Consider the following 25,170-nt stretch of genomic DNA (forward strand, 5'->3'; position numbering starts at 1 on the left):
ATTTAGACCAGCATGCTGGGGCTCCGCAGCATACCCCAAAAATGGGCAATGGCTGAGAGCCCCGAACTTCTTCAAAGGGGATCTTATATAGGCCTTCACTGGCCGTTACAGCAAAGCCCGCGCATTTCATAGCCAATAGATTTGTAACAACATATACTTTCTTAACCAATCCATTTAAAAGTACCTCACTCCTTAGCCTATAGATTCAAAGATCAGCATTTATGTACATCAATTGTCAGCACAAGCAAGGTTATAGCTGGAATCATTAAGCCTTAGGTAATCTCCCTTGACCATCCTCATTTTGAGTTACCCAAGTCTGCAGGGTGCTTTAGTGAGACAATACATTCCAGGAAAGGGCAATTTCCCCCAACCACCCGCATCCTGGGGAGGGGGGGGGGGCTGGAGTGATAGCACAGCGGGTAGGGCGTTCGCCTTACAAGCGGCCAACATGGTCGACCCGAGTTCGATTCTTCCGCCCCTCTCAGAGAGCCCGGCAAGCTACCGAGAATATTCGATATGCCAGACACAGTAACAACAAAGTCTCCAGTGGAGACGTTACTGGGCCCGCTCAAGCAAATTGACGATCAACGGGAGGGCCTTTACCTTTGCCTTTACCCGCATCCTGAGTTATCCTTTACCCAAATCTGCAGGGTGCTTTACTGAGACAATACATTTAAGGGACTGTGAATACACCTGAATCCTGTCACACTTGGTTTAGAAAGAAGTTATGCCCTGTTCACTTTCCAAGTCCCCTCTCCCCCAGGTGCAAAGCAGCCAAGCAGTTTTACAGAAAGCAATGTTGCAAGTTAGCTAAAGTACACAAAAATTTGATGCCCTAATATGGATTCTTTCAGGGCAATGAAATGAACAGAAACTTTCTCAAAGAAGAAATCCGAATGACAAAAAAGCACATGAGAAAATGCTCTACATCATTAATCATCAGGGAGATGCAGATCAAAACCACAATGAGATACCATCTCACACCTCAGAGACTGGCCCACATCCAAAAGAACAAAAGCAACCAGTGTTGGCGCAGATATGGCGAGAAAGGGACTCTCCTTCACTGTTGGTGGGAATGCCGACTGGTTCAGCCCTTTTGGAAAACAGTATGGATGATTCTCAAAAAATTAGAAATTGAGCTCCCATTTGACCCAGCAATACCACTCCTGGGAATATATCCCAGAGAGGCAAAAAGGTATAGTCGAAGTGACATCTGCATTTGTTTGTTCATTGCAGCACTCTTTACAATAGTCAGAATCTGGAAAAAACCTGAGTGCCCCAAAACAGATGACTGGTTAAAGAAACTTTGGTACATCTACACAATGAAGTACTATGTAGCTGTTAGAAAAGATGAAGTCATTAAATTTACATACAAGTGATACTACATGGAAAGTATCATGCTAAGCGAAATGAGTCAGAAAGAGAGGGATAGACATAAAAAGATTGCATTCATCTGGGGGACATAAAGTAACAAAATAGGAGATTAATACCCAAGAGTAGCCGAGATCAGTACCAGGAGGATTACTCCATGGCTTAGAGGCCAGCCAGGCATTCTAGGGGAAAGGGCAGCTCAGATAGAGAAGGGAGCACCAAATAAAGGGTGTTTGGAGGATCCTCCCAGGAGGGGAGATGCATGTTGAAAGTAGACTGTGGACTGAACATGATTACCACTCAATGCCTCTTTTGCAGACCGCAACACCCAAAAGGAGAGAGAACAAAAGGGAATGCCCTGCCACAGAGGCAGGGTGGGATGGGGGGGATGGGTGTGGGAGGGATACTGGGATCCATGGTGGTCAAAAATGGGCACTGGTGGAGGGATGGATATTTGATCATTGTATAATTGAAACCCAAGCACAAAAATTTGTAAATATACAACTGTACCTCATGGTGTTTCACTCATAAAAAATTAAAAAAAAATTAAAAAAAAGAAACATGGCATGTTCCTTGGTATTGTAGTCATTGTCAGTAGCTTATTTTCTCTTTGTGTTGTGAACCTGCCTAAAGTATTTTATCCTCACCTATGTGAATGGTCTAGGGTATCTTAGAATCGAATGGTACAATAGATTATAGTAAATAGAAAAAGACCATGATCCAAAAAGTGTAGATCAGACTATAGGTGGAAAAAGATAAGGTAACAGACTTTTCTCTAAGTCTTCAGAAAGAAAGTAGTTTGCCAGTACCTTGATTTTCCTTATGAGGCCCACTGTTTTAAACTTTATGATCTCTAGCTCTCAAAGATAATATAATTATTTTCTTTTAGCTTATTGTTTGTGTACCTTTTTTTTACAGGAATAACACTGAACAAATACCTACATCATAGTGAAGACTAACTACCCCATTCCATCAAACTGTTCTTGCACAAATTAGCAGAGTTCAAGATTCCTGAATACGATGGAAAATTTTACTCAGTCATCTTACTAAGCTTTAAGCAGTTTTTGACAGAAAGCACTTCCTCTTTCTTAAGACAGTTTTACATTTAACTTCCAAGATACCAAAATATACTGGGTTTCCTCCTAATTCATGACTTAATTGCTGCATCTTTCTGCATTTTTTCCCAAACACCAAGCAGTGGAATGTTGTAAGCCCAGTTCTGGGATAGCGTCTATAACCATATTCATTTCCTAGACAATCTTACCTAATGGTAAAAATAATCATTATAATAAGGACAATCAAATTTATGCCTCCAGACATAAATTTCCCCAGGCTCATGTTATCCAATTGCCTACTCTGCAAGACTGAACATCTCTTTTATTGCCACAACACAGCAAATTGTATTGACTCTGTATTGAACATCTATGCTGAGCATAAATATATAGTAACCACTGTCACACTGTCACATCCCCCGTGCAAGTCTCTATCATCTTTAACTGCACTGCCAACACCTTCTAATTGTACTTTATTTCTTCCTTCCTCAGCACATTTCCTCTATGCATGCCCTAAGTTTTATTTCAACAGTGAATGTGATGTTCTTGCAAACTCAAGCAAGATAAATAAGTGAAAGGTAAATGATATAAGTGAGTGCTGAGGAAGAGATGCATATTCTATAATAAAATGTAATTTAATATATACGATATATGTTATAGCAAAAATTATAATACACTCTAAAACGGGCCTCATGAATTAAATAACAGTACTTATATATCATATCATATTATAGTAATTAAAAATATATATGCGGAAAGGTAAATAGGCTTTTCCTTAGCCTTCATATTGTTTTGTTTTTGTGCCACATCTGGTGGTGTTTAGGGCTTAGTCCTTTAGCCTTGGCTCCATGCTCAGGGAGCATTCCTGGCAGGTCAGGGGACCATATGGGATGCCAGAGAGTGAACCAAGGTTGGCTGTGTGCAAGGCAAGCACCCTACACCCTGTACTATTGGTCTGACCCAGTCTTTACATTGTTAATACAGCTTAAATATTAAAACTACTCATTCAGGAAAGCGAGTAAGGGCTTCTTGAAAAAAGTACTTTTTCTAAACATACTAAGAACAAAAATCTTAAATCTGTGTAAGTCATGTGAGGCCTAATCTAAACACTGACTACAGTTGTAGCAGTCTCCTCTTCATTCACTTGGAGTCAAGTCAACTGTCCCTCCTCTTGTTGCCTATCAGTATGTCTACTCAGGGTCTTGTACTTGTTCTCCTTTATGAGGAGAGGCAGTCTATGACCACCCTGATTGCCCAACGTTGCACTAAACCATTTCTAACCCCCCCTCAACACATACACACATATGCACACACACATATACACACACACACACACTACTCTGTTCCTTTTTTTTTCCTTTTGGGTCACACTCGGTGATGCATAGGGGTTACTCCTAGCTCTGCACTCAGGAATTATTCCTGGCAGTTCTCAGGGGACTATATAGGATGCTGGGGATCAAACCTGGGTCTGCCACATGCAAGACAAACACCCTACCCCCTGTACTATTGTACTATTGCTCTAGCACCACTCTGTTCTTACCTGCTTTATTTTTAGTTTAATACTTTGCCCACCTGGCATTGTATCACTCATTAATATTTTGCAAGTTAATTATCTTTTCTATTCAAATATGTATGTCCTACAAAGTCTTTTTTTGTAACAATCTTGCTTAATTTTGTAATCCTCAGTCTCTAGAAGAGTGCTACTATGTTAGACACTCTATAAGTGTTCACGAACACAAAATTAGGCCAATAAAGTATCTTGTTTTATTAATTACTCTATATAACTATAATATACATATAAATAAAACAATACTTATTTGGTATTGATGTATATTATTGATATATAATCAATAATAATATATTATATATCAATAATATATGGCCTTTTTTTTAATATGTCTTAGGTGGGAGCGATAGCACAGCGGTAGGGCGTTTGCCTTGTATGCAGCCAACATGGCCGACCTGAGTTCGATTCCTCCGCCCCTTTCAGAGAATCCGGCAAGCTACCGAGAGTATCTCGCCGACACGGCAGAGCCTGGCAAGCCACCCGTGATGTATTCGATATGCCAAACACAGTAACAACAAAATCTCCCATGGAGACGTTACTGGGCTCACTCGAGCAAATCGATGAACAACAGGAGGGCCTTTACCTTTACCTTTGCCTTCTTAGGTGGGAGCCCATATATCATATTTTTCTTTCACCTCACAGAGGTAAAAACATTTCTAAGCACACAATAACTGACTTGAAAAATGAATAATTTTTTTGTCTTTTTCATTTAGACTGAGAATTAGGAATCATCTGGGAGCCCTCTTTACAAATATAGGTTCAGTGATGTCAGTGTATCTTATTTTAAAACCCAGAGATGAAATTTCGAGGTACATAAACCTAAAATTTTACATAAAGTTTGAGGCTGAGAACCAGTTAAATAGTACAAGAGTTAGGATATATGTCTTGCATATGTCCAATCTCCCGCATATTCAATCCCTTGCATTGCATGTCCAGCAGAACACTGACCCTGCAGGAGCACCTGTGTTGAACCACCTGTCCAGCTGAGCTGGAATCAGCAGGTGTGAATATCTGAGGACTTCTTGGGAGGTTCATCCCCTTCCCAAATTTTTATGGCTGTTTTCCATTGGAAAGGGCTCATATCTCCTCAGATCTACAGAGGGGTCATTTCCCTGAGGCAGAAGGGGCCATAGTACAATGGGTAAGGCATTTGCCTTGCATGCTGCTGACAAATTGGCTCCCCAGCACCTCATATGGGCTCCTGACAGGAGTGACCCCTGTGCACAGACCCAGGAGTATTCCCTTAGCATGTCAGTTCTGCTTCACTCTCATCCAAAAACCTCCCCCAGACAAACAAACAAATAAAAACAATGTCCCCATGGTTGAAAAATGCCACAGGGAAATCCATTAAGAGATAAATAGATTATGTAGGACTCTCAGCCTCAGGGAAAGGCAGGGTGGGAATCAGGAAAGAGGAAAGATGAGTTTGTAATATGTGATGACATACCAGAGCCCTCTTTAGTACTCATCAATTTCTTCTTAGAAGCCTAACAATTTCATACCAAGAATATTTGAATGAGGGAGTGAGTCAGAGCCAGGTGGGTATGGGTTTTGTGATGAAAAATATTTTACATGTCATGACTGAGGAAGAATCTGGAAGGTTTAGAATCTCATTCTCCAGTAGATCCATAGAAGGTTCCAGACATTGCAGTCATGACCATGTATTGATCACAGGCAGAAACCATCCATCCATGTCATTAATATGGCACTAATCACATATCAATTCGTTACAACACCTATATCAGTATCTTGCATTCAAATTAACTGGTTTCAGTGGCATATTTGATATGCCCAAACCAGTAACAACAAGGCTCACAGTGGATACATTACTGGTACCCGCTTGAACAAATTGATGAACGGGAGGACAGTTCTACAGTGCTACAGTATTAACTGGTATCGTACTGTTTTGACCCTGAAAGGGTATGCTATCCTCATCCAGATTAAATATGGTAGAAGGCAACTTACAGATCAAATAAACCTTCATCAACAAAAATGTAAATCAAGGTGTTACACACATACTAGGTACTTAATATCTTTTAAATGAATAAATGACATCACCTTAAACAAACTTTATTTGGCATTCACTCCAATTTAAAGAATCAAGTAAGCCCTGTCTATTAGCACTAAATTGTTTTGAAGATTTTATTGCTATCCAGGAATCCTTTGAGATTCTAAATCTCTGTGATCATGGGTTGAAAATTCTACATAATGATTATCTTTCATTTATGCAGTTCTTGATTTTGTGGTTTTTTTAAATGTTGAAAGCATCTAAAACTGTTCTCTAATATATTCCACCATCTTTTGGGAAAACCTGAACAATTTAGGTTTATTTCCAGAAAATTAAGTTTCTCAACTCCCTTCAGGTGGGAATCCGATAGTTTCCTTAGTTACTGAGTCTTCTTACTGCTATTTAAACTTGTCTCCTCCAGTGCTATCTTTAGTATTCATTAGGTTGGACTTGAGTTAATGTTTTTCTGGCAAAACCTGGAGGAATACTTCACCATTCTTATTCTACTTTCATGAAAACTGGAGACCTGATTAGTAATAAAACAGCTAGTTTGATCTACTTTAAATAAGCCCATCCTGGCAAAAATAAGGGTATTTAGGGTATGTACAAATGACATCTCTCTACAGGTTGCATAAATTTCTCACTGACTATTTGGGCTCTAGTGATAGCACAGCGGGTAGGGCGTTTACCTTGCACAAAGCGACCTGGGTTTGATTCCACTGCCCCTCTCAGAGAGTCCCGCAAGCTACTGAGAGTATTCTGCCCGCACGGCAGAGCCAGGCAACTCCCCGTGGCGTATTTGATATGCCAAAAACAGTAACAAGTCTCACAATAGAGACATTACTGGTGCTCACTCCAGAAAATTGATAGACAACAGGAAGACAATGCTATAGTGCTAGATGTAACTATCTGGTTTGAAAAAATCTGTCAGAGATAATGGTGAGGTTTGAATAATCTTACTGCAATGGCAGGTCTCCTTGGAGCTAGAAGAGTAAATAGGAAAATTCTAAAGACTTGATGAATTGTGGATTTTTTTAGAGCCACGCTCTGTCAAAAGTGAGAGTGATGTTTATTAATTTGACAAACACTTCTCATAAAACCAGGGCAGCATCGTAAATGACAACAGAGAAAATCTGCAGCTAATGCTAGAACAAACAATGTAAGGACTATTGTTAAACGAGAAATGTTCAGAAAAGTGTGACACTTGTGTGAATGGAAATAATTCTAACATTGTGAAAGAGAAAAAGGAGCAGTACAGAGAGAGAGAGTCCCTTTAGAGCAGGGCAAGTCAGCCCATGACCATCATCACTCTAGTTGTCTTTGTAGTTCTTTGTTGGCATTTTTCTTTGTCTTTGGAAGGACAGTGTAGAAAGTAGAATGTACAAAATGATCTGATAAGGTTCATTTCCATATTCTTTTACACTGATATATAAGAAGTTAGCATAGAGAGGGGGAGTAGGAGAGAAAGAGAAAGAGGGAGGGAGAGAGAAAGAGAGAGAGAGAGAGAGAGAGTCTCGAGGCTCTAGACCAGGAAGATTTAATGATTGGGAAGAAATTACTCAGAAATTACTCAGAGATTTAATCTGGAAGAGGAAGAGATGCAGTCAAGAGGATAAGTTGGAGCAGACACCAAAGGAAGATGGAAGTTGGAAGATAATTTTATTAGGGACTCTCAATATTGGTTTTGCTGATGCTAACATTTTTTTCCCCTAGAAATAATCCTTTGGGGAGTTTCTACAGTAAATCTAGCTGAAGTGCATCAAATTTGTGTCTGAAGCAAAGCAGACTGTTTTCTTCTTTTGTTCCTTAGTTACTATTGTCCCACATCCTTTGACCCTTAGTCCATCTCTCTAAGGGATGTATGATACTGATTAATCAGGGGACAAAGAACAGAGTTCACAGAAACCCCCAATTTGTGAGAGTACAAAAATCTCTTAGATTGCGGCTATGCAGTATTGCCCTGCTAAATAAGCTCACAGATACAATATATATTACCAAATGCTTTGCTTCCAAAATTATTAAAAATCCATATGGCTGTTTAGTAAGGTCACAAATGTTGGAGAGCATCATCATAACTATTTGGAGGAAGTCCAACATTGCATTCATTCATCTGGAAAATGGAACCCCAAAGTTGTAGGAGATTGTTAGGCTGTAGAAAAACTACTAGATGAACCCATCCCAGTTCCTAGGACAGATAGTCATTTAAATTTGACCACAGATAAAAGACAAATTTAAAACACTGCTTTTTAATTAGAGTAACATCAGTGACACACATCACTACTTTTCTTAGGCTAATTTTAGGTTTATTAGTCTACCGATGGGAATTTTGTATTTTTTTAAAGTGAGAATTCTCACTTTTCTGTTAATCAAGCAAAAGTGATGTCCTTTCAATTGCCTGATAAATTGTGAAACCAGATCAAATCTCAAGTTCTGCACTTACTATAACAAAAGGCAATGGAGTGAAATAGCCTTAGTTTGAAATCTTAGCCATCCCATAATTGTTTTTACTTTGTTAAAATTCTTTTTCCTTAATTTTAAATTTTATTTTAATGCAGATAAACCAACAAATGTTGATACAATTCTAGAGTTGAAATTGATCAGATACCAAAAGTCCAATACTAAAATCAACAAGTATAAAAATCAATTTAATGTGAAAATTGCTATATGTGATCTCAGGCATAAATCCTAAGAGCAGTAAGAATTTATTTAGCTGTTTATTGCTAGTTGAATCTTCTGTATTATTTTGTTATTGTTGTTTTTTGAGTTTAGTTGGCTTCTATGTTACTTTCCCATCTAATTTGCTGTGCTCCTACTGGAATTTCACTATTGAGGAATTAGTAGCTGCCTTGTGGCCCATATGCGTGGTCTAGAGACTTCAGGATCTATGGTCTAGGCTAATGAATTGGGTGCGGGGACCGTGTTGCCACAATTTTTAGCTGCTTAGCGTGCATCTCCTGGGAGATTTAGTTGGAAATCAGCAGAGCAGGGCCAATGCGTGGGACAACATGGTGGTGGCTGTAGGTGGTGGGCGCGGGGCTTACAATAGTATTGGGGAGTTGGGGAGAGGCTTCCCACCATGAGATCTCAGCATGAAAATCAGGATACCTGAAACTATTTGCAGTTTGGCGTCTCTACAGAAAATATTAGTGAAGTGATCGAGTTGAGCTGCTAGCATTGCTGCAGCTGTGAGGTGTGGGCGTGGCTGCCCAGACTTTGGCAGGGTGGGTACTCAGTCCCCTCCTTCCAAGGGCAATCCATGGCTTTCAGCTGCAGGGACCACTGTTTCTATGAATTTTAGCTGCTTGGCATGCATCTACTAAGAGATTTAGGAATCAGTAGAGGGGGCCAGTGGGTGATTCAACATGAGTCTGGCTGTGGAAAGAGGGTGTGGTTGCTCAGGCATTTGAAAGTATGACGAAACCAACCCACTTTTTAAACTGTGCCCCCAGGAAAATCACCTAACCTCTATGAGCTTTAAACATGTTTTTAATTTGTAAAAATCAAGATTATAATTGGTATTTAAAGGAGGATGAATTAAATCAGGTAATGCATGAAAAAATATGCTTCATTCCAAGCAAAAGCAGAAATGTTTCCTAACTAGGTGTCTCAGGTTATCATTAAAGAGAAATTGAGAAAGGAGGTAATAGTATGGAATAAACAAAGTGTTGAGGGTTGGGGAATTGCTGAGAGGGAGAACTTATTTCATTCAAAGTGTTTGGTGCTGAATGCTAAATTAGCTGAGAACTTGGATCTTTTAGTTGGCCAATAGACAGTATCTCACTGAAGACATAATTAAAGTGAAAATACATTTTTTCCTGGGGTGTGAGATATATGAAGGACAGAAGTTGGCCAACTAATGGACTGAACTGTGTTCTAAAATTGGAAAACATTTGAGTTGTAAGACAATGGAAAAGTTGGGGTAGAAGAGAATCTGAGGCTCCTTCACATCCTACTTCTTTGTAATTTTCCCTTGGTTTTAGGAGAGAGAGACAGAAGAAAAGTACTAGAGAGGCATGGGGGTTGATGGAAGGGAAACTGGGGACATTGGTGGGGGGAAATGTACATTGGAGGGGTGGGTGATGGAACATTGTATGACTAAAACCTAACTATATGAAGCTTTGTAAATGTGTATCTCATGGTGATTCTATAAAAAGAAATAAAATATTTTATTTAGCAGCCTCTCCTTACTCGTCTTTCCCAACAATTGGAGGCTCTGTCAGGGTCAGGGGAATGAGACCTGCTATAGTTACTGGTTTTGGCAGATCGAATATGCCACAGGGAGCTTGCCTGGCTCTGATACCTTATAAACTGACCTTATGAAGGGACTACTCTGAAAGTAAAGACTGAAAACTTTCACTGTAACTTTGAAAATCGCTTCTGTAGGCAACTCCAGTGATTCATATAGCACATTTCTTCTTCTAACACATAGACAACCTGGCTTCAACTCTGCTTGCTTAGGTCACTTTCAGTGATATTCATAAGCCAGTGGTCTGAACATTTCAGAACAGGTTCTGCTTACTATTCTGCCCCTGAAAAATAAATTCATGAATAACAAACCAACTGAGACTATAGTTATAAAAATATACACTATTTGTGGCCAATAGTTCTGATCCCTTCCCACTCCGAGTGGAGGTCCGGCAGCCGAAGACCTCCAGAAGCAGCCACAACCATGCTGAGACCACTCTCCACATGCATGAAGGTACCAGCAGAGGAACAAAGGCATGCAGGTCCCGGGGCTGAGATCTCCAAGCCTGCTCGGATCGGGGTTGAGCATCCTCCACCCAGATCCTCCATCTTCCAGTGGGCAGGGGTCATCTTATTTTCTCATTCTTACTTTGGACAACCTGGCAGGTTACTGAATGTAACCTGCCCATACGGCAGAGTCTGGAAAACACCCCGTAGCGTACCCAGTATGCCAAATATCAGTAACAATGATGGGTCTCATTCTCCTAATCCTGAAAGAGCCTTGAATATGGCACTTTTTAAAATCTCAGGACTAGGACGAAGGATATGTTACTGGTGCCTGCTCGAGGATGATCGTGAGTTCTGATCAAATGTTAGCTAAGAAGCTGCTGTGCGAAGAGAGAGACTTTGGATGTTGGGGTGTACTTTTGTTCGTTTGGAGCCTCAGTGGTGTTCAAGGTTACTTCCAGCATGGTGCTTAAATAATCAAGTAGTGCCAGGAATCAAACTTGGTCCTCCTGAATGCAGAGTCTTGAACTATCTCTCCGGTCTTGGGGTGAATTTTTAAAAGTTTGCTTGATTCCATTTCCGGACAGTACAGTGATTCAAATAGCACATTTGAACCACTGTGCTGTGATACCTACATACCTATGTTCAATGCTTTCTTAACTACAGCTATTAAGAAGTTGCCTGCTCTGATACTTGTGGTTTTCTTTTCAATGACCTCACAGGTAACTTGGTAAAGAATCTTGCCTGGACACCCCATGCTCTCAGTGACTCCAAATACAGTAACAGTTTTTGTTCATGTGGCATTCTCAATGCACTCTTTAACTAAATAGTGGAAGGAGAGAGGGGTAGGTATCGATAGAAATTGGGAGATTGAGAAGTCTGCAAGATGTATACACCTACAGGCCACACACACACACAGGGGTGTCTGCACACACGGATATACAGAGATTAATTGACTTGCTATATTCACGAAATTTTCTGCGTACTCACCATTGCATGATTCAACCATACTGGAAATACATTATCTAAGTCCTTTGGGTAAATAAGTTCTCTATCGTATAGAAAGATGATCCAGAATGTCAAAAACACAAACTGAAAAACAGACACAAAGATAGCATCAGCAAGGTTTGTTTTCTTCAGAGCTTTCTAAGACAAGAAAAACAGCAAAATAAAAAAATAAGTATCAGTCTTGAAGATAACTTGTATATATATTATAGAGGTGTAAAATTAACAACACTTTTGTGGACTTGCTATATTAAATGAGTTAGGAATCAGTTATTTTTCATTCTGGAAGACAGAGGATATAGATAAATAAGGTTTTCAGACCATTACACCATTTTATCTTAGTCAATTTTAGCCATGTCTCTCTTTCCTGACCATGGAGTCACACTGCTGCTTTGCCTACTCTCTAAATAGGCAGGAAATCAGAAAGGCTGTGAGAGTAGTCACAGGCTCCCAGGAGAATTCACATGCTTGCTAATTGGGAGTTGGATCATTCTTGAGAGCTTTTAGTTGATTCCGTCCTATTTATTCTACCTTGACTGTGTGTGTCTTCTATGCTACAAAGTAATATGGAAATAGAAAAAAATAGCTATTTATCTGCTTCTCTCATCTTCTTTAAGGACTCACTTTATAAACCTCATAAAAATGAATAACTAGTGGCTGGAGCGATAGCACAGCAGGTAGGATGTTTGCTTTGCACACAGCTGACCCAGGTTCTATTCGCAGCATCCGATATGGTCCCCCACACCTCCAGGAGTAATTCCTGAGTGCAGATCCAGGAGTAACCTCTGTGTATCGCCAGGTATGACCCAAAAAAGCAAAATAAAAATAGAATATGCAAATTTATTGTTCCTAAGAGGGTTTTTTTTTTGTAGACTCTTTAAGATTTTCTGGTATTTCATGTCATCTGAAAATAGTGAAGAACTTGACTTCTTCATTTCCTATCTGGATGCCCTTGATATCTTTTTCTTCCCTAACTGCTATGGCAAGTACTTCCAGTATTATGTTGTGTTGAATAGAAATGGGGAGAGTGGGCAACTTTATTTATGTCTGATGTTAGAGGGAAAGCTTTTAGTTTTTCCCCTATTGAGAACAGAATTTGCTGTGGGTTTGTGGTAGATGGCTTTGACTATACTGAGGAAAGTTCTTTCAACTCCCATTTTGTTGAGAATTTTTATCCTGAATGGGTGCTAGATCTCGTCAACTGCTTTTTCTGCATCTATTGATATAATAATATGGTTTGAATCTTTCCTTTATTGATATGGTGTATTATGTTGACTGATTTGTGAATGTTAAACCAGCCAGTAATTCTCTTTTCTTGTGGTATCTCTGTCTGCTTTTGGTATCAGGGTCACAGTTGCCTCGTAGAAACTGTGTAGGAGTGTTTCTATTTCTCTAGTTTCCTGGAAAAGCCTGAAGAGGATTGGTAGGGTCCTCGTTAAAGGTTTGGAAGAATTCACTAGTGAATCCATCTGGGCCTGGGCTTTTCTTTTGGGAGAGACTTTTGATTATCATTTCGATTTCTATGGTAGTGATAGGTCTGTTCAGGTATTCCAGATATTTTTGGTTCAGCCTTGGGAGATTATGGGAATCTTTTGAATTCCTGTGGTTTCTGTTGTGATGTTCCCCCTTTCATTTCTGATATGGTTTGCGTGCCCAAGAACAGATGACTGGATTAACTATGGTACATTTACACAATAGAATACTATGTAACCATCAGGAAAAATGAAGTCATGAAATTTGCTTATAAATGTATGGACATGAAGAGTATCATGATGAATGAAGTGAGCCAGGAGAGAGACAGACTTAGAATGATTGTACTTATTTGTGAGATATAAAAAGATAGAAAAAAACAGTATGAAACTAATATTCACAAACAGTAGAAAGAAGGGCCAGGAGGACTAGTCCACTGTTATAAGACTGTGGAGGACGGCAGTTAGGATAGATAAGAGACTACTATGAAAATGATAGTTGGATATGACCACTCTGGACAAGAATTGAGTGCTGAGAGTAGGTAAAGCAATATTCATGATGAACTGTCAGTGCCTGTATTGCAAATAATAATGTCCAAATGAGGGGACAGAGAGAGAGAGAGAGAGGGAGAGAGAGACAGAGAGAGACAGAGAGAGACAGAGAGAGACAGAGAGACAAAGAAAAAGAGAGACAAAGAAAAAGAGAGATGGGATGGGGAGAAAAGTACCTGCAATAGAGGCAGGCTGGGTGGGGATGGGGAATTGGGGATGGGGATGGTGGCAGTAGGGAAACTGGGGACATTGGTGTTAGGAGAAGTACACTGGTGAAGGGGCAGGTATTGGAACTTTGTATGACTGAAGCCCAATCATGAACAACTATGTAACAGTGCATCTCACAGTGATTCAGTTAAAAAAGAAAATAAACTCCATGTTATATTAAATGAAATAAATCAGTAGAAAAACTTGACTTTTAGAATATTTATGAAGGTAGAGGAGTAAGTGTCCTGCAAAGCAAAACTGGAAACACCAGAACTTGTTGTTTTATGTTATTTGAGTTTGGGGAATTTTATTTTGCAAATAAGCTTGAAGTCTCAATATTTTAGGAAGCAGAACAATGACAGGTGGAAAGAGATAGTTATTTTTAATTCTAGGCACTGCCGAGCAGCCTGTGTGCTCTTGCTCAGTTTGTTCCCAGTTTAACTAATGAATGAAAACATGGGCAATGTCATATTAATGTGGACAGCTCAGTAAACAAGCTTACTGTCCTTGTGCATATTCCTTGCTTCTTCCCAATATGGTGTGGTCATTAGACAGTACATTTATGTAAATAGAATTGCTCTGGTTAACATTAATGGTTTAAGAAACACCTTAGACCCAGACAGAGTATTGAGCCCTATTACATGACATATACATCTTTGTACTTACTGTAGATATTGGGAAAACCAGTGTGGTGAAAAGCCGATCTCTTAAAGCCGTTACGAACGTTATGTGTTTTTTCCCTTTTATTCCTTTCAGCACATCTTCCAGGCAGGCGATCCCATAGAAAATGGCCTGCAAGAACTGAATTCATTACAACAAATGAGGACATTTTCATTTCGTTTAATTAATACATTCCTCACTGACGTAAAGCTCTGTGCCTCTGGGAGCAATGTTGATTTGAAAAGGAGGGGGCTATTGGCTGTTTTGGTAGGGAGCCAAATCAAGAGCTGGTCTTCCAGTCTGCTGGGTTCTGACCTTGCTCACTAAAACTGATTGAGTAAAGTCATTTAGAGGATAATAATGTGTACAGTATTTAGTGTAATGGACATGAGATAAAATGGAAGCAAAATAAAGTCAGCTTTAAAGGCGAATATAATGAGATTGATACCTTGGTGGCACAGAGGTAGGGATAGGCCCCACCCCTGCCAAAATAGTGTAAGGGCTAGTCAAGTGCTAGTCATAAGGATGGATATGCTTAGGTCTCTTCCTAGGAATAAAAATTGATAAAAATGACTAGTGCTACAATCCATCAGAGAAGCCAAAATCTGGGTTGAATTTCATGAAGCAACTCTGAGCTCTCTTTAGGGAGAGGCACAAAATGTTACCATGATTATTAGAGGAAGAAGACAAAGCTCCTCCCTCCTTAAAGATGAAGTTCCAATTGGCCAGGGAAGTAGTTCAACGGCATATGCTGCATGCCTGAGACTCCCATCTATCTCTGGCACTGCCAGTAATAGCCCTGATGGCCCTTGAGAGCTACTCGGTATGACCCCCAAGCCTCTGAGCACTGATCCTCAAATAAGGGAGTATCCAAAGGTCTTTGTAAAGAAACAGGATTGAGTGAAAAATGACCTAAATCTGAAAGAGAGAGGGAGAGAGAGAGAGAGAGAGAGAGAGAGAGAAGAGAGAAGAAAGAAGAGAGAAGAGAGAGAGTAATCCGTGGACTCTGGAGCCTCTTTAGATTAATTGAGGTCTCTGAAGCTAGGGGTAAGGGTGGAAAGATCTCGTACAGTAAAGGAGGGTTTTGGTTTCAGATGAAACCAAAATTTGGTCTAGTGGGTCACAATGATACCAAGTTAGATTGTTTTGAGATAAACGCGTCAGAATTCATCCTATTCACTATCAAGCACTGGGTTGGTGTAAAAGTTCCTGCATGGACTCCGCTCGAAAACTCTGACATAGGTAAATCCTTAAGCCTGGGAAGCTTCCTACTGGTGGATAGGAATGGCTATTGGGAGCCTCTGAGGGATGAAAAGCTGAGAACTGGCCTCTTGATTTTTCTGGACTGTAATAAACAAAAATTTAAAAAGGACACAGAGATCTATCAGGGCAGAAAGCTCTCCCAGCGATGTCCTTGGTAGCACCAGCAGCATCTCTGTGCTTGGTGAAAATGTAGGACCTTAGCCCTACCACAGACTGTAGAATCAGAATCTCTGGCGATAGGACCCAAGAATATGTTTTATCACAAGCTCTTTAGGTGATCTTACCATAGAATATACATCAAGAACTACTGGAAGAGACATCAATTGATCCCTAAACAATCTAACCAAGAATTCAAAGCTATAATAGCAGACTGATTTATCCCTTATTTTATGCTAGGCAACGATATAAGTTTTGATATCTCATCAAACCCTTATGAGATAATCCCTCTAATATGCAGATGAGAACACAGGCAAAAAGAGGTGAGCAAACTTCCCTAAAGTCTCATTAATTCAGAAGGATTTAAAACTCAGAGCCTGGTGCTGGGGTTCTGGACTGTTTCTTGTTTGTTTTTTAATGTATCCAGTTTCTTAGACCAATTCATATAAAGCACTGTAAGAGATCAGAAGAGACAAAGTTATCTCTGGGTGAGAGAATTTAGGATGACTTCAAGATATACTGATGCCTAATTCCCACCTCCAGGAATTGTAATTTAATAGCCTGGGGGAGCGGTTTTGATGTCAGAGTCTAGACTTTAAGATTTAACAATTTCTCCCAGTTGATTCTAACTTGATATCCAAGGTGGAGAGCCACTTGCCCTGGTGAACTGCCATTTAGGAATATATGCCTGATTGTATCCAGAAAGACCTAGGGAATTGAATGGAAAGGGAAGAAGAAAGTACAGAAAGGACAGAAAAAGGGAAGGAAGAGAGAGAAAAGGGAAATAAACACTGGGGAAATACCCTCAAAGAGACAGGACCGGCAATGGGGCAGCAAAGTAGCAGAGAAGGATCAGGTGGTAGAAAATTAGCCATGTTCAAGAGCTCCTTGGCCCAGAGAGATGGGGAAAACTTCCAGTAAGAAAGGGAAATCCCAGCAGGGGCGGAGATGGGGTGGCATTTGGCCAAAGCTTTAAATTCTATGAAGACATTACCTCCTCAACATTCATCATTATTTTTCTTGACACTCAGTCCTTAGGGGCTATGTAGAATTTGGAGTACAGTCATCGGCACATAGATGATAGACGTCACCTCCTCTACCCTGCCTCATACCCCACCCTTCCTCCCCCAGCTCTAACCTCTCCCCTGGTTTCACTTCCATCTGCTCAGGCCATGGCAGGCAGCTGCTTTAGCTAGGAAGGGCAGACATGGGGCCTGGGCCCTAGTGAGGAGGTCTGAGCCATTCTGTCAACACAGCAATTAATCAGGCACCGAGCACTGAGTGTGTGCCAGGCTTTCCCTCTGGAGGCCAGGCGCCTCCACCCAGCATGGGAAGCCATGTGACTGTCTTCCTTAGCAAGGGTTTCTAGAGTTATCCCAAGTTAAGTGTGCCCTGCCTTTCTCTTGCTCTTCCCAGTCACAGGAGATGGAAATTGGATTGGAGAAAAAGAACACATTACTCAGAGCCTCCAAGGCTTCTCCGTCATCAGTAAAAATTTGTTCCACCCTACAAACTTGCCAATCACTGTTCCCTCTCCTCTCCCCAGCCCCACGTTATTTCAGACATATGCCACATGGTGAGGAGCCAACTGCGTGCAGAAGGCAGCCTTGTCTCCATTGAGCTTAATCCGTATTGACGTGCTATTATCTGCATCAACAGGAGTATTTATGGAGCCCCTATGTAGGACCTCAAGAGGAAGGTGCTAGGGTGCGGCCAAAAGAAATAAATAGTCAAGAACTAGGGCATAGGGGAGCCAAGAAGCAGAGTTGGATGCCAGGAAAGGAGGTGCCATGAGCTCACTCTGTAGGGAGACTTTCCAGAGCCTCAAGGGCAGGTTTGGCTCAGCTCCCTGAACCTGACAACAGTCTGTTCATTCTCTAAGGACAATAGAATGAAATGTGTATAAATGTGAACACAGATTGCCACCATGGAGAAAACGCTAGCTGAGAAGAACTGAATTGGAACTCGCCTCTCCTACCCCTTTCAGATGTAAGCATTATAACCCTCAAGAATTTCAGAAACTGACAGCCATTGGAACTATGGTCATAAAATATATAATCAAGTGGAAACAAGGGCTCTCTTTTTCAAAATTACTAGTTCCGTTCTAAGAAAAGGAGGTCAGAACACATAATATTCCTAGGGCAGGATAAGCATGTGAGGACAGTGGGAGATGACAACCATTGATAAGTCACGGTCGGTCACGGTCACAGTCCTCCCTTTATTCATTGATTTGCTCAAGTGGGCCCAGTAACGTCTCTATCGTGAGACTTGTTGTTACTGTGCTTGGCATATTGAATATGTTGATAAGTTAGATGATTGAATTCAAGAGAAACTAACTGTTCACTTATTGATATTGAACTTCTAGCTTCTGAAACTCTGAAAAGTTAGTTTTGTTGTATGGGCCACCTACTCCCTGGCATCTTCTTATGGCAGTGCTGACTAACTAATATAGTTGTCACATTAAAGTAAGTCAATAACCTGACTTTGAAGAGTGTTTTGGCAAAATTATACTCAGCATTCTCAAGTGCCTTGGTGCCCCAAACCAAAGAAAACAATATCTCTAAGCTCAAAGTTGACTTCAGAGCTGCTCTTATGATTTACATATTTTGTTATTAGTCCTTCCCTAATTTTATTTCTTCTTGAATGCATTTTTATGGAATGTTGCTGATCTAAGTTTGTTTGTTGTCTTCTATTTTATTCTGCTAACAGATGCGCTTAACATCTGGTAGTTTATTTACTTTAAAAAATTATTAGTGAACTTTTTAACATTTTCACATTTTGTTTCATTTGTACTTACATATATGATTGTTTAAGAAACCATGACTAAGGGATCTTTGGTTTTTATATGTCTTCACAAAAATCTTAAAGTTATAGAAACTTATCCTTTCTAAATCATCAAATTTGTTTCTTGTCTTTGAGTCAAAACCCTCTTAAACTACCTCAGGAAATGAGAGTTTCTCCCATTAAAGTCACTCCAAAAAGGGAGATTCCACAAGTGTTTTGGGCAAGACATTGCAGCTCTTAGTGGATGAGTTGAGTGATCCAATGGCCAGCTCAACACTCCGTGTCTGACTTCAAAGTCTGAGACTTCCTTAGGCTTTGCCTTCAAATGATACAATTCAGTGGAAGACTATTTAAAAAGAAATCAGCATATGAGAGCTACTTATGATTATTTTCACATAACCTGGGTGGTGAGGGATGTAATATCTGGTGCAAGTATTAAAGGAATCTGCCCAATACACCTGCATTGCTATAAGACTATTTCAGTCACCATGTATATGTATTTAGCTTAAGAAATATAAAAATGAGGTGCCAGAGAGATAGTACAGAGGAGAGAGCACTTGTCATGCATGTGTCCAACCTGAGCTCAATCCCCAGCACCCCATATGGTCCTTGGAGCATCACCAAGAGTGATCCTCCTTGTTTACAGAGACAAGAGTAAGCCCTGAGCACTTCTGGATGTGGCCCTAAAACAAACAAAATGTGTAATATAAAAAAAGAATTTAAAAAGCACATAGGAAAAGAAATGATAGAAAGAACACAAACTGGAATGAGAAGGAAAAGTAAATTAAAAAAAAATAAAAGAAATTATGATTAGTAAGGAACAAGTTGTAAGAAAAAATAAGAATCCTTAACCAGGTGTTAAAGAGTTAGTACAGAAGTTAAGGTATAGTGCTTTGCATGTAGCCAAACTTGGTTTGATTCCTGTCACTGCATGCCACTCTCTGAGCTGGGAGGAGCCCCAGGCCTTTTGAACCTCTTGGGACTCTGCCAGTAAAATAATTCTTAGTCAGAGTTGTTGATCTTATGACAACTGGTTTTGCTCTAGCAAGGGTGACTATATGGTCAAGAATCTTACAGGAGGGATTGAGTTCTCAAAAAAAGAAAAAGTGGTTCTTATCAGTTGGAACCTTTTTATTATTATCTATTCAAGCAATTCACATTTACAGAGTGCCTGTTAGATGCCAGAAATTATGTTATATAAAGTAGAAGTCAGAGCAGGCTCCACATCAATCTTTCTTTATGAAGAAGAAAAGAGGAGGGCGAGGAGCAAAGGATTCCACTGGTGGTGAATGACAGTGCAGTTTTACGGATTCTGCTGAGCCAGCCATTTAGAGTTGCCCTGCAGGAAAGCCTTAGTACCCAAATCAATCAATCATCATCACTCCCAACAAGGGTCCCCTAAAACTTGCTGAAATAGTTTCCTTCTGTGGAAGGACAAATGTTCAGCTGTAACTAAACACCCCTTATTATGGGAGTCATGGAATTGGTACTTTTATGATGGGGAGAAGAAGAGAGTGTGTCTGGGGACCACAATAGTGCTCCATTTGGAGGAGTTGAGGAACAGATATCCACTTGAGATCCACAGTGAGCAAGTGTCAGAGCAATTACACCAGCAATCTGGGTCCAGACACCAGGTCTCTAGCCACTAATCTCTACACAAGGTAAAGAACAAAAATGCCACAATTTACATATATTACAATGTCTATTTGGGGCGTTAGTGGTAACTACTTCCTTCTACCAACCCTCATGGTTTGAAATGTCTGAGAATCGAGAGTAACAGTCTTAAAAAATTTTGTGAAAGAATTAAATTAATCTACCTCGCTGAGCCTTAGTTTTGTATATAAGATATTAACCAATGATAGAAATTGAATCCCCCCCCCACAAGTAATGAGGTAGGAGATAATACATAAATAGATTCCCATTTTGTCTTTGTTTGCAGGATGACTTAGAGTCTGGATCAGTCAGGGTTTCTCTTTCTTGACCCTGCTTTGCTCTCCTTGGGACATATGTGACTAGGAACTGTTGTTATTGTGAGAACTGAAGATCAAGAAGTCAGAATTCCTTGAGGTTCCAAAAAGTTTATGAAGGGGAGGCAAAGGTAATATATGGTAGGGAAGAGCTGGGAAACACTGGAGAAACCCAACAAAAATCTTCCCCGAAGATCCCAGTTGTATGGATCACCTTGAACAAGTAAAATTCCAGAAAGGAAGTTATTTTCAGAGGAAGCAACCCACATGAAGTCTGCAAGTCAAATTAAAGCTTATACTCCCCTGGTATCAGTGATACTCCATTGTTGTAAATAAATTGGATAGAGAGGAAGGGACTCAACCTGCACTGGGAACTGAAGATACTAGGTACCCAAGCCAACATGAGCCCCAGTCTCCTGCACTGCTTTGTCTCCATAACCAGCTTCTAAAGACTTTCCCAAATAGCAGCACACACATCTCTGCTTGCACCTGAGATCTCCACTTCCAAGACCATCCAGATGTTCACCCTTGATTGTGGCAGGGAAAGCAACATCTCCATCTTGGCCCTATTCTAGCTGGGAAATCAGAATACATGGTTTACAGAGGGAGAGTCTTAAGCAGTGTGCATGTGGTGGGCGGGGGGGAAGAGTGACCCATGCATAGATCCATCACCCACCAGCCTTGGAGCTCAATGAGCTGTCATTCTACTAACTTACTCTTACCTATTATCACCTTCACTCAGAGGAGATGACTTAAAGCTCATTTTCTATCTCCACTATTACTGCCTACAGAATGCTGAGTACTTCTGAGTGCTTCCCCCATTTCAAGTCGCATTTCTTTTTTGATCACTCAACCATTATGCATCATTTCTATTTAACAGTTGTAGAAGCAAAAGGCACAAAGAAATATCTGTCTCAGGGTCACAGAGCCAATAAAGATCAATTCCAGGGATACTGGTCTGAGACCTTATGCATGTAACCACCGGAACTTCTAACAGAATTGACTCTCTGTGGGGGTAAATTTTTATCTCTGACCCTCATTTTGGTAGATTATTACATCTAAACTGTCCTTTCTTTGTTTTCCTTTGGCACCAGGTCACTTTGACCAACTCTTAGTGGCACCTCCCCTTCCCTAGCACCTCACCTGCCTCTCTTCTGAATCCTCTGAGATAACTTCAGTAGGAAACGAGGCATGCTTAGAGATCAGACTTGCACTAAAGAGAAATCATCTCTTAAATGGAGACATGACTTATTCATTCAACCAGAAATTAAAATTATTTAAGGGAGATAAGGTATATATTCTGGAAAGCAGGATGAAAGAATGACTTCGACAAGATTGAGGGAAAAAATTTTTAAGAGTTTTACAGCAATTAATGGGAAATGTTACTTTAAAAATAATTTTTCCTTCGGTCTTTGGGTCACACCCAGTGCTCAGGCTTTACTCGTGGTTCAATGCTCAGGGATCACTCCTGGCAGTGCTCAGGAGCCCAATATTCAGGGCTGGGGGCCAATCCCAGGTCAACCACTTGCAAGACAAGCAATTTACCCACTGTATTCTCTCTCCAGCCCCCCAGAATTTTATGAATTTATAAGCACAATTATTAGCTAAGTAATGATAAGTTAACTTTAATCAATCATTAGGAAACACAACCAATTAATTGGCATATGAGACCTCAAGAACTAAAAACTTTAAGTCCCAATATTTCACCTTAAATAAGATATTTAAAATTTCTGCTTAAATGGATCTCCTGGAACTCATTCAACCCACTCCTGCCAATTGGAAAACTGCATTAAGTCACACTTTCCAGATGAGACCTAACAGAGTATAAAAGGAAATAGCCTCCAGCAAACCCCTCTATGCTTATTTCCAAGAGCTAGAAGATGTCATAAAAGACTCCATTTCTCAAGAATGCAGAAAAAGTGGAGTTCAAAACAGTGCCCATGTCTTTATTATGGACATCCTGTTTAAAGGCTGTAGACAGGCTAGCGGGGACTTTGGAGATCAAATTCTTGTTTTGGAGTTATTTTCAATTTGATCAGAATTTTAAGACATATGTGGGTAGAAATTAGAAAAAATACTATACATAAATAAGCAGAGATTGAGAGAAGTTATACAAAAAGAAGGAAAAAATAAGTGTGTTGTAGAAGTTTTAGCAAGAATTTTAAAGGAGAATATGAGATCTTGGGTAGTTTATGAAAAAAGCGAAATGGAGACCATGCAGTAGGTCTTTCATTTGGGGCCATGAATATGGGAAGAGGAAGGACAGCAAGGATCCTAGAAGTCATCACATTGGAGAAGATCTAGGACTTTCTGCAGAAGACACCAGCCTTCCTGGAGCAAGGGGAACCCAAAGGTTCCACACACAGGTGAAATCTCAGGAGTTGGGAGTTGGTTCCATGGGTTAGGAGGGAGCCACTGTAGTTTCTTGAGTAACAAACCCCACTTCTCAAGCTGAGTCAGAGTACTGGAAACTAAAACAGTGCTTTAGGAAGATTAGTGGAAGATTTGGATAGATAATAAGAACAATAAAGAGATGGTCTAGCTGTCCAGGACAAATACAGAGTCTGTAATGAGGGCATTGGAGCGATAGCACAGCGGGTAGGGTGTTTGCCTTGCACGCAGCAGACCCGGGTTTGATTTCCAGCATCCCATATGGTCCCCCGAGTACCGCCACGAGTAGTTCCTGAGTGCATGAGCCAGGAGTAACCCCTGTGCATCACCAGGTGTGACCCAAAAAAGTAAAAAAAAAACCTTAAAAATTAAAAACAGAGTCTGTAATGAGAAGAGCGGTGAAATGGATGAATAAAGGATAAACCCAGAAAAGGAAATACCAAGGACTAGGTAGCTGATTAGAGTAACACAATATGATTAACAACAGCAAATAATGGTATCACCTTAGATAAAAATGGTATCTTTACCTTAGATAAAAAGGTTCTGGGACATGCAACTGAACTAATGAAAAATTAGGGAGGTGGTTTGTGGGAATAGGTAAAAAAAAAATCTGATTTTAGCTATGCCTAAAGATGCATACTGTAATCTGGGTTTGAATTAATCCTGGCTTTACACATTCCTCTTTTCCAACAAATCTTGTCAATCAATAAACATTAAATATAATGTATATTATATAAAATACTCTAAATAGCAATAAAAATATCAATAAGTTATATAAAAGCTTTCATTAGGGTTTTTTGATTTTCTTCTGATTTTCAAAAAAGTGTATAACTTAAACACGCAAGTCACCTTGATCTTTTCAATCACAGTATATTGCTATATTCAGGCTTCAAATTTTTCAGACCTGAATTCAAGGCTAGAAAATGAACAGATAGGTATCAGAGTCTCTAAGCCTCTTTGATTTGAACTCTGTTCCTGCTTTCATATCAGAATGTTATTTTTCCTGATCATACATAAACTGTACTGGGGATTATGATTCCAAAACTTTGGAAAATTTTATCTAGTTTTAGAAATTAGGTGTTTCTATTGACACTGAATTTTAATCTGAAACATCAAGTAGTATCCCCCAAATACATAGCATTTCTAGCTTGTAAACTAAAAATTATTTTACCTATCCTCAGAACACTTACAGAATCAATTTTTCTCCTATTTATGCACACTTCATTCATCAGAATATGATCAGTTTGGCCAGGAAGACAAAGAAAAAGGATCTAGTCACACAAGTGGTTTTTAAACCGTCTAAAACATTGTGTAATTACCATTTGGTTAGGTGATTTGTCCTTTAAGATGAAGCCTAAGCCTATAAAAAAATTGAAGTGGGATCTGAACATAGCAAAATGTGTTTTCTTTTCTTAGATAAATCTGTTAGTGTCTGTGTGCTGTAAAATGGCATTATTCCTTCATTGGAAATTGCACTTCCTACGCAACATACGCTATTCTGCCTTCTCTCTCAGACTTCCCCATGCAAAGTTCAAAATCTCTCTTGCATTTGTATCAGTTCCAGGTAAAACCATCCATGCGGTCTCCCATTTGAACTCATTAGAGAAAAGCTCCAAAGATAAACTTCCTCTTCAGGCACATTTAATAATTAGCCAGCCCACAATGGAGCTTTGCATAATTTTCTGATATGAGCTTCTCAGAGCAAAGAAAAGAGAAAGCCCAAATTCACAAGCAATGAAGAAGGAAGACAAATTATTTCATATGCAATAAAGTCCAAAGGAGATTTGTGTAGAAAGCACCCACACTATAAATCCTAGATTGCTTCCTGGTTTGCCCACTTACCAGGTTCAGGAAGGTCAAATACTTCCACTTCCCGCCATCCTGAAAAATGAAGGATTTCCGTGTATCTTCTTCTTGTAGTGAGATAAAATAATTGAGGAAAATATACCAGCTCAAAACAATAAAATGGTATATGGTAAATGAAATCTTCATCATGGATGGCTGTTTGACCAGAAACCTGTATGTG

At 39.9% G+C, this 25,170-nt stretch overlaps 1 protein-coding gene across 1 annotated transcript in view; it reads right to left on the reverse strand.

Moving 5' to 3' along the window:
• The window catches only part of ADTRP (androgen dependent TFPI regulating protein), an 86,045-nt gene extending 60,906 nt beyond the window's left edge, over positions 1-25,139 (reverse strand). Inside the window, exons 1-3 of the mRNA XM_056132533.1 lie at positions 24,987-25,139; positions 14,590-14,724; positions 11,681-11,782 (exon numbers count right to left, since the gene is read on the reverse strand). Coding sequence (XP_055988508.1) covers positions 11,681-11,782; positions 14,590-14,724; positions 24,987-25,139 — 390 coding nt within the window. The remainder of the gene's footprint in view (positions 1-11,680; positions 11,783-14,589; positions 14,725-24,986) is intronic.
• Between the last annotated feature and the right edge of the window lie 31 nt (positions 25,140-25,170).

The sequence above is a fragment of the Sorex fumeus genome, unplaced genomic scaffold (assembly GCF_029834395.1).
Source record: "Sorex fumeus unplaced genomic scaffold, SorFum_2.1 ptg000094l, whole genome shotgun sequence".
Lineage (NCBI taxonomy): Eukaryota > Metazoa > Chordata > Mammalia > Eulipotyphla > Soricidae > Sorex > Sorex fumeus.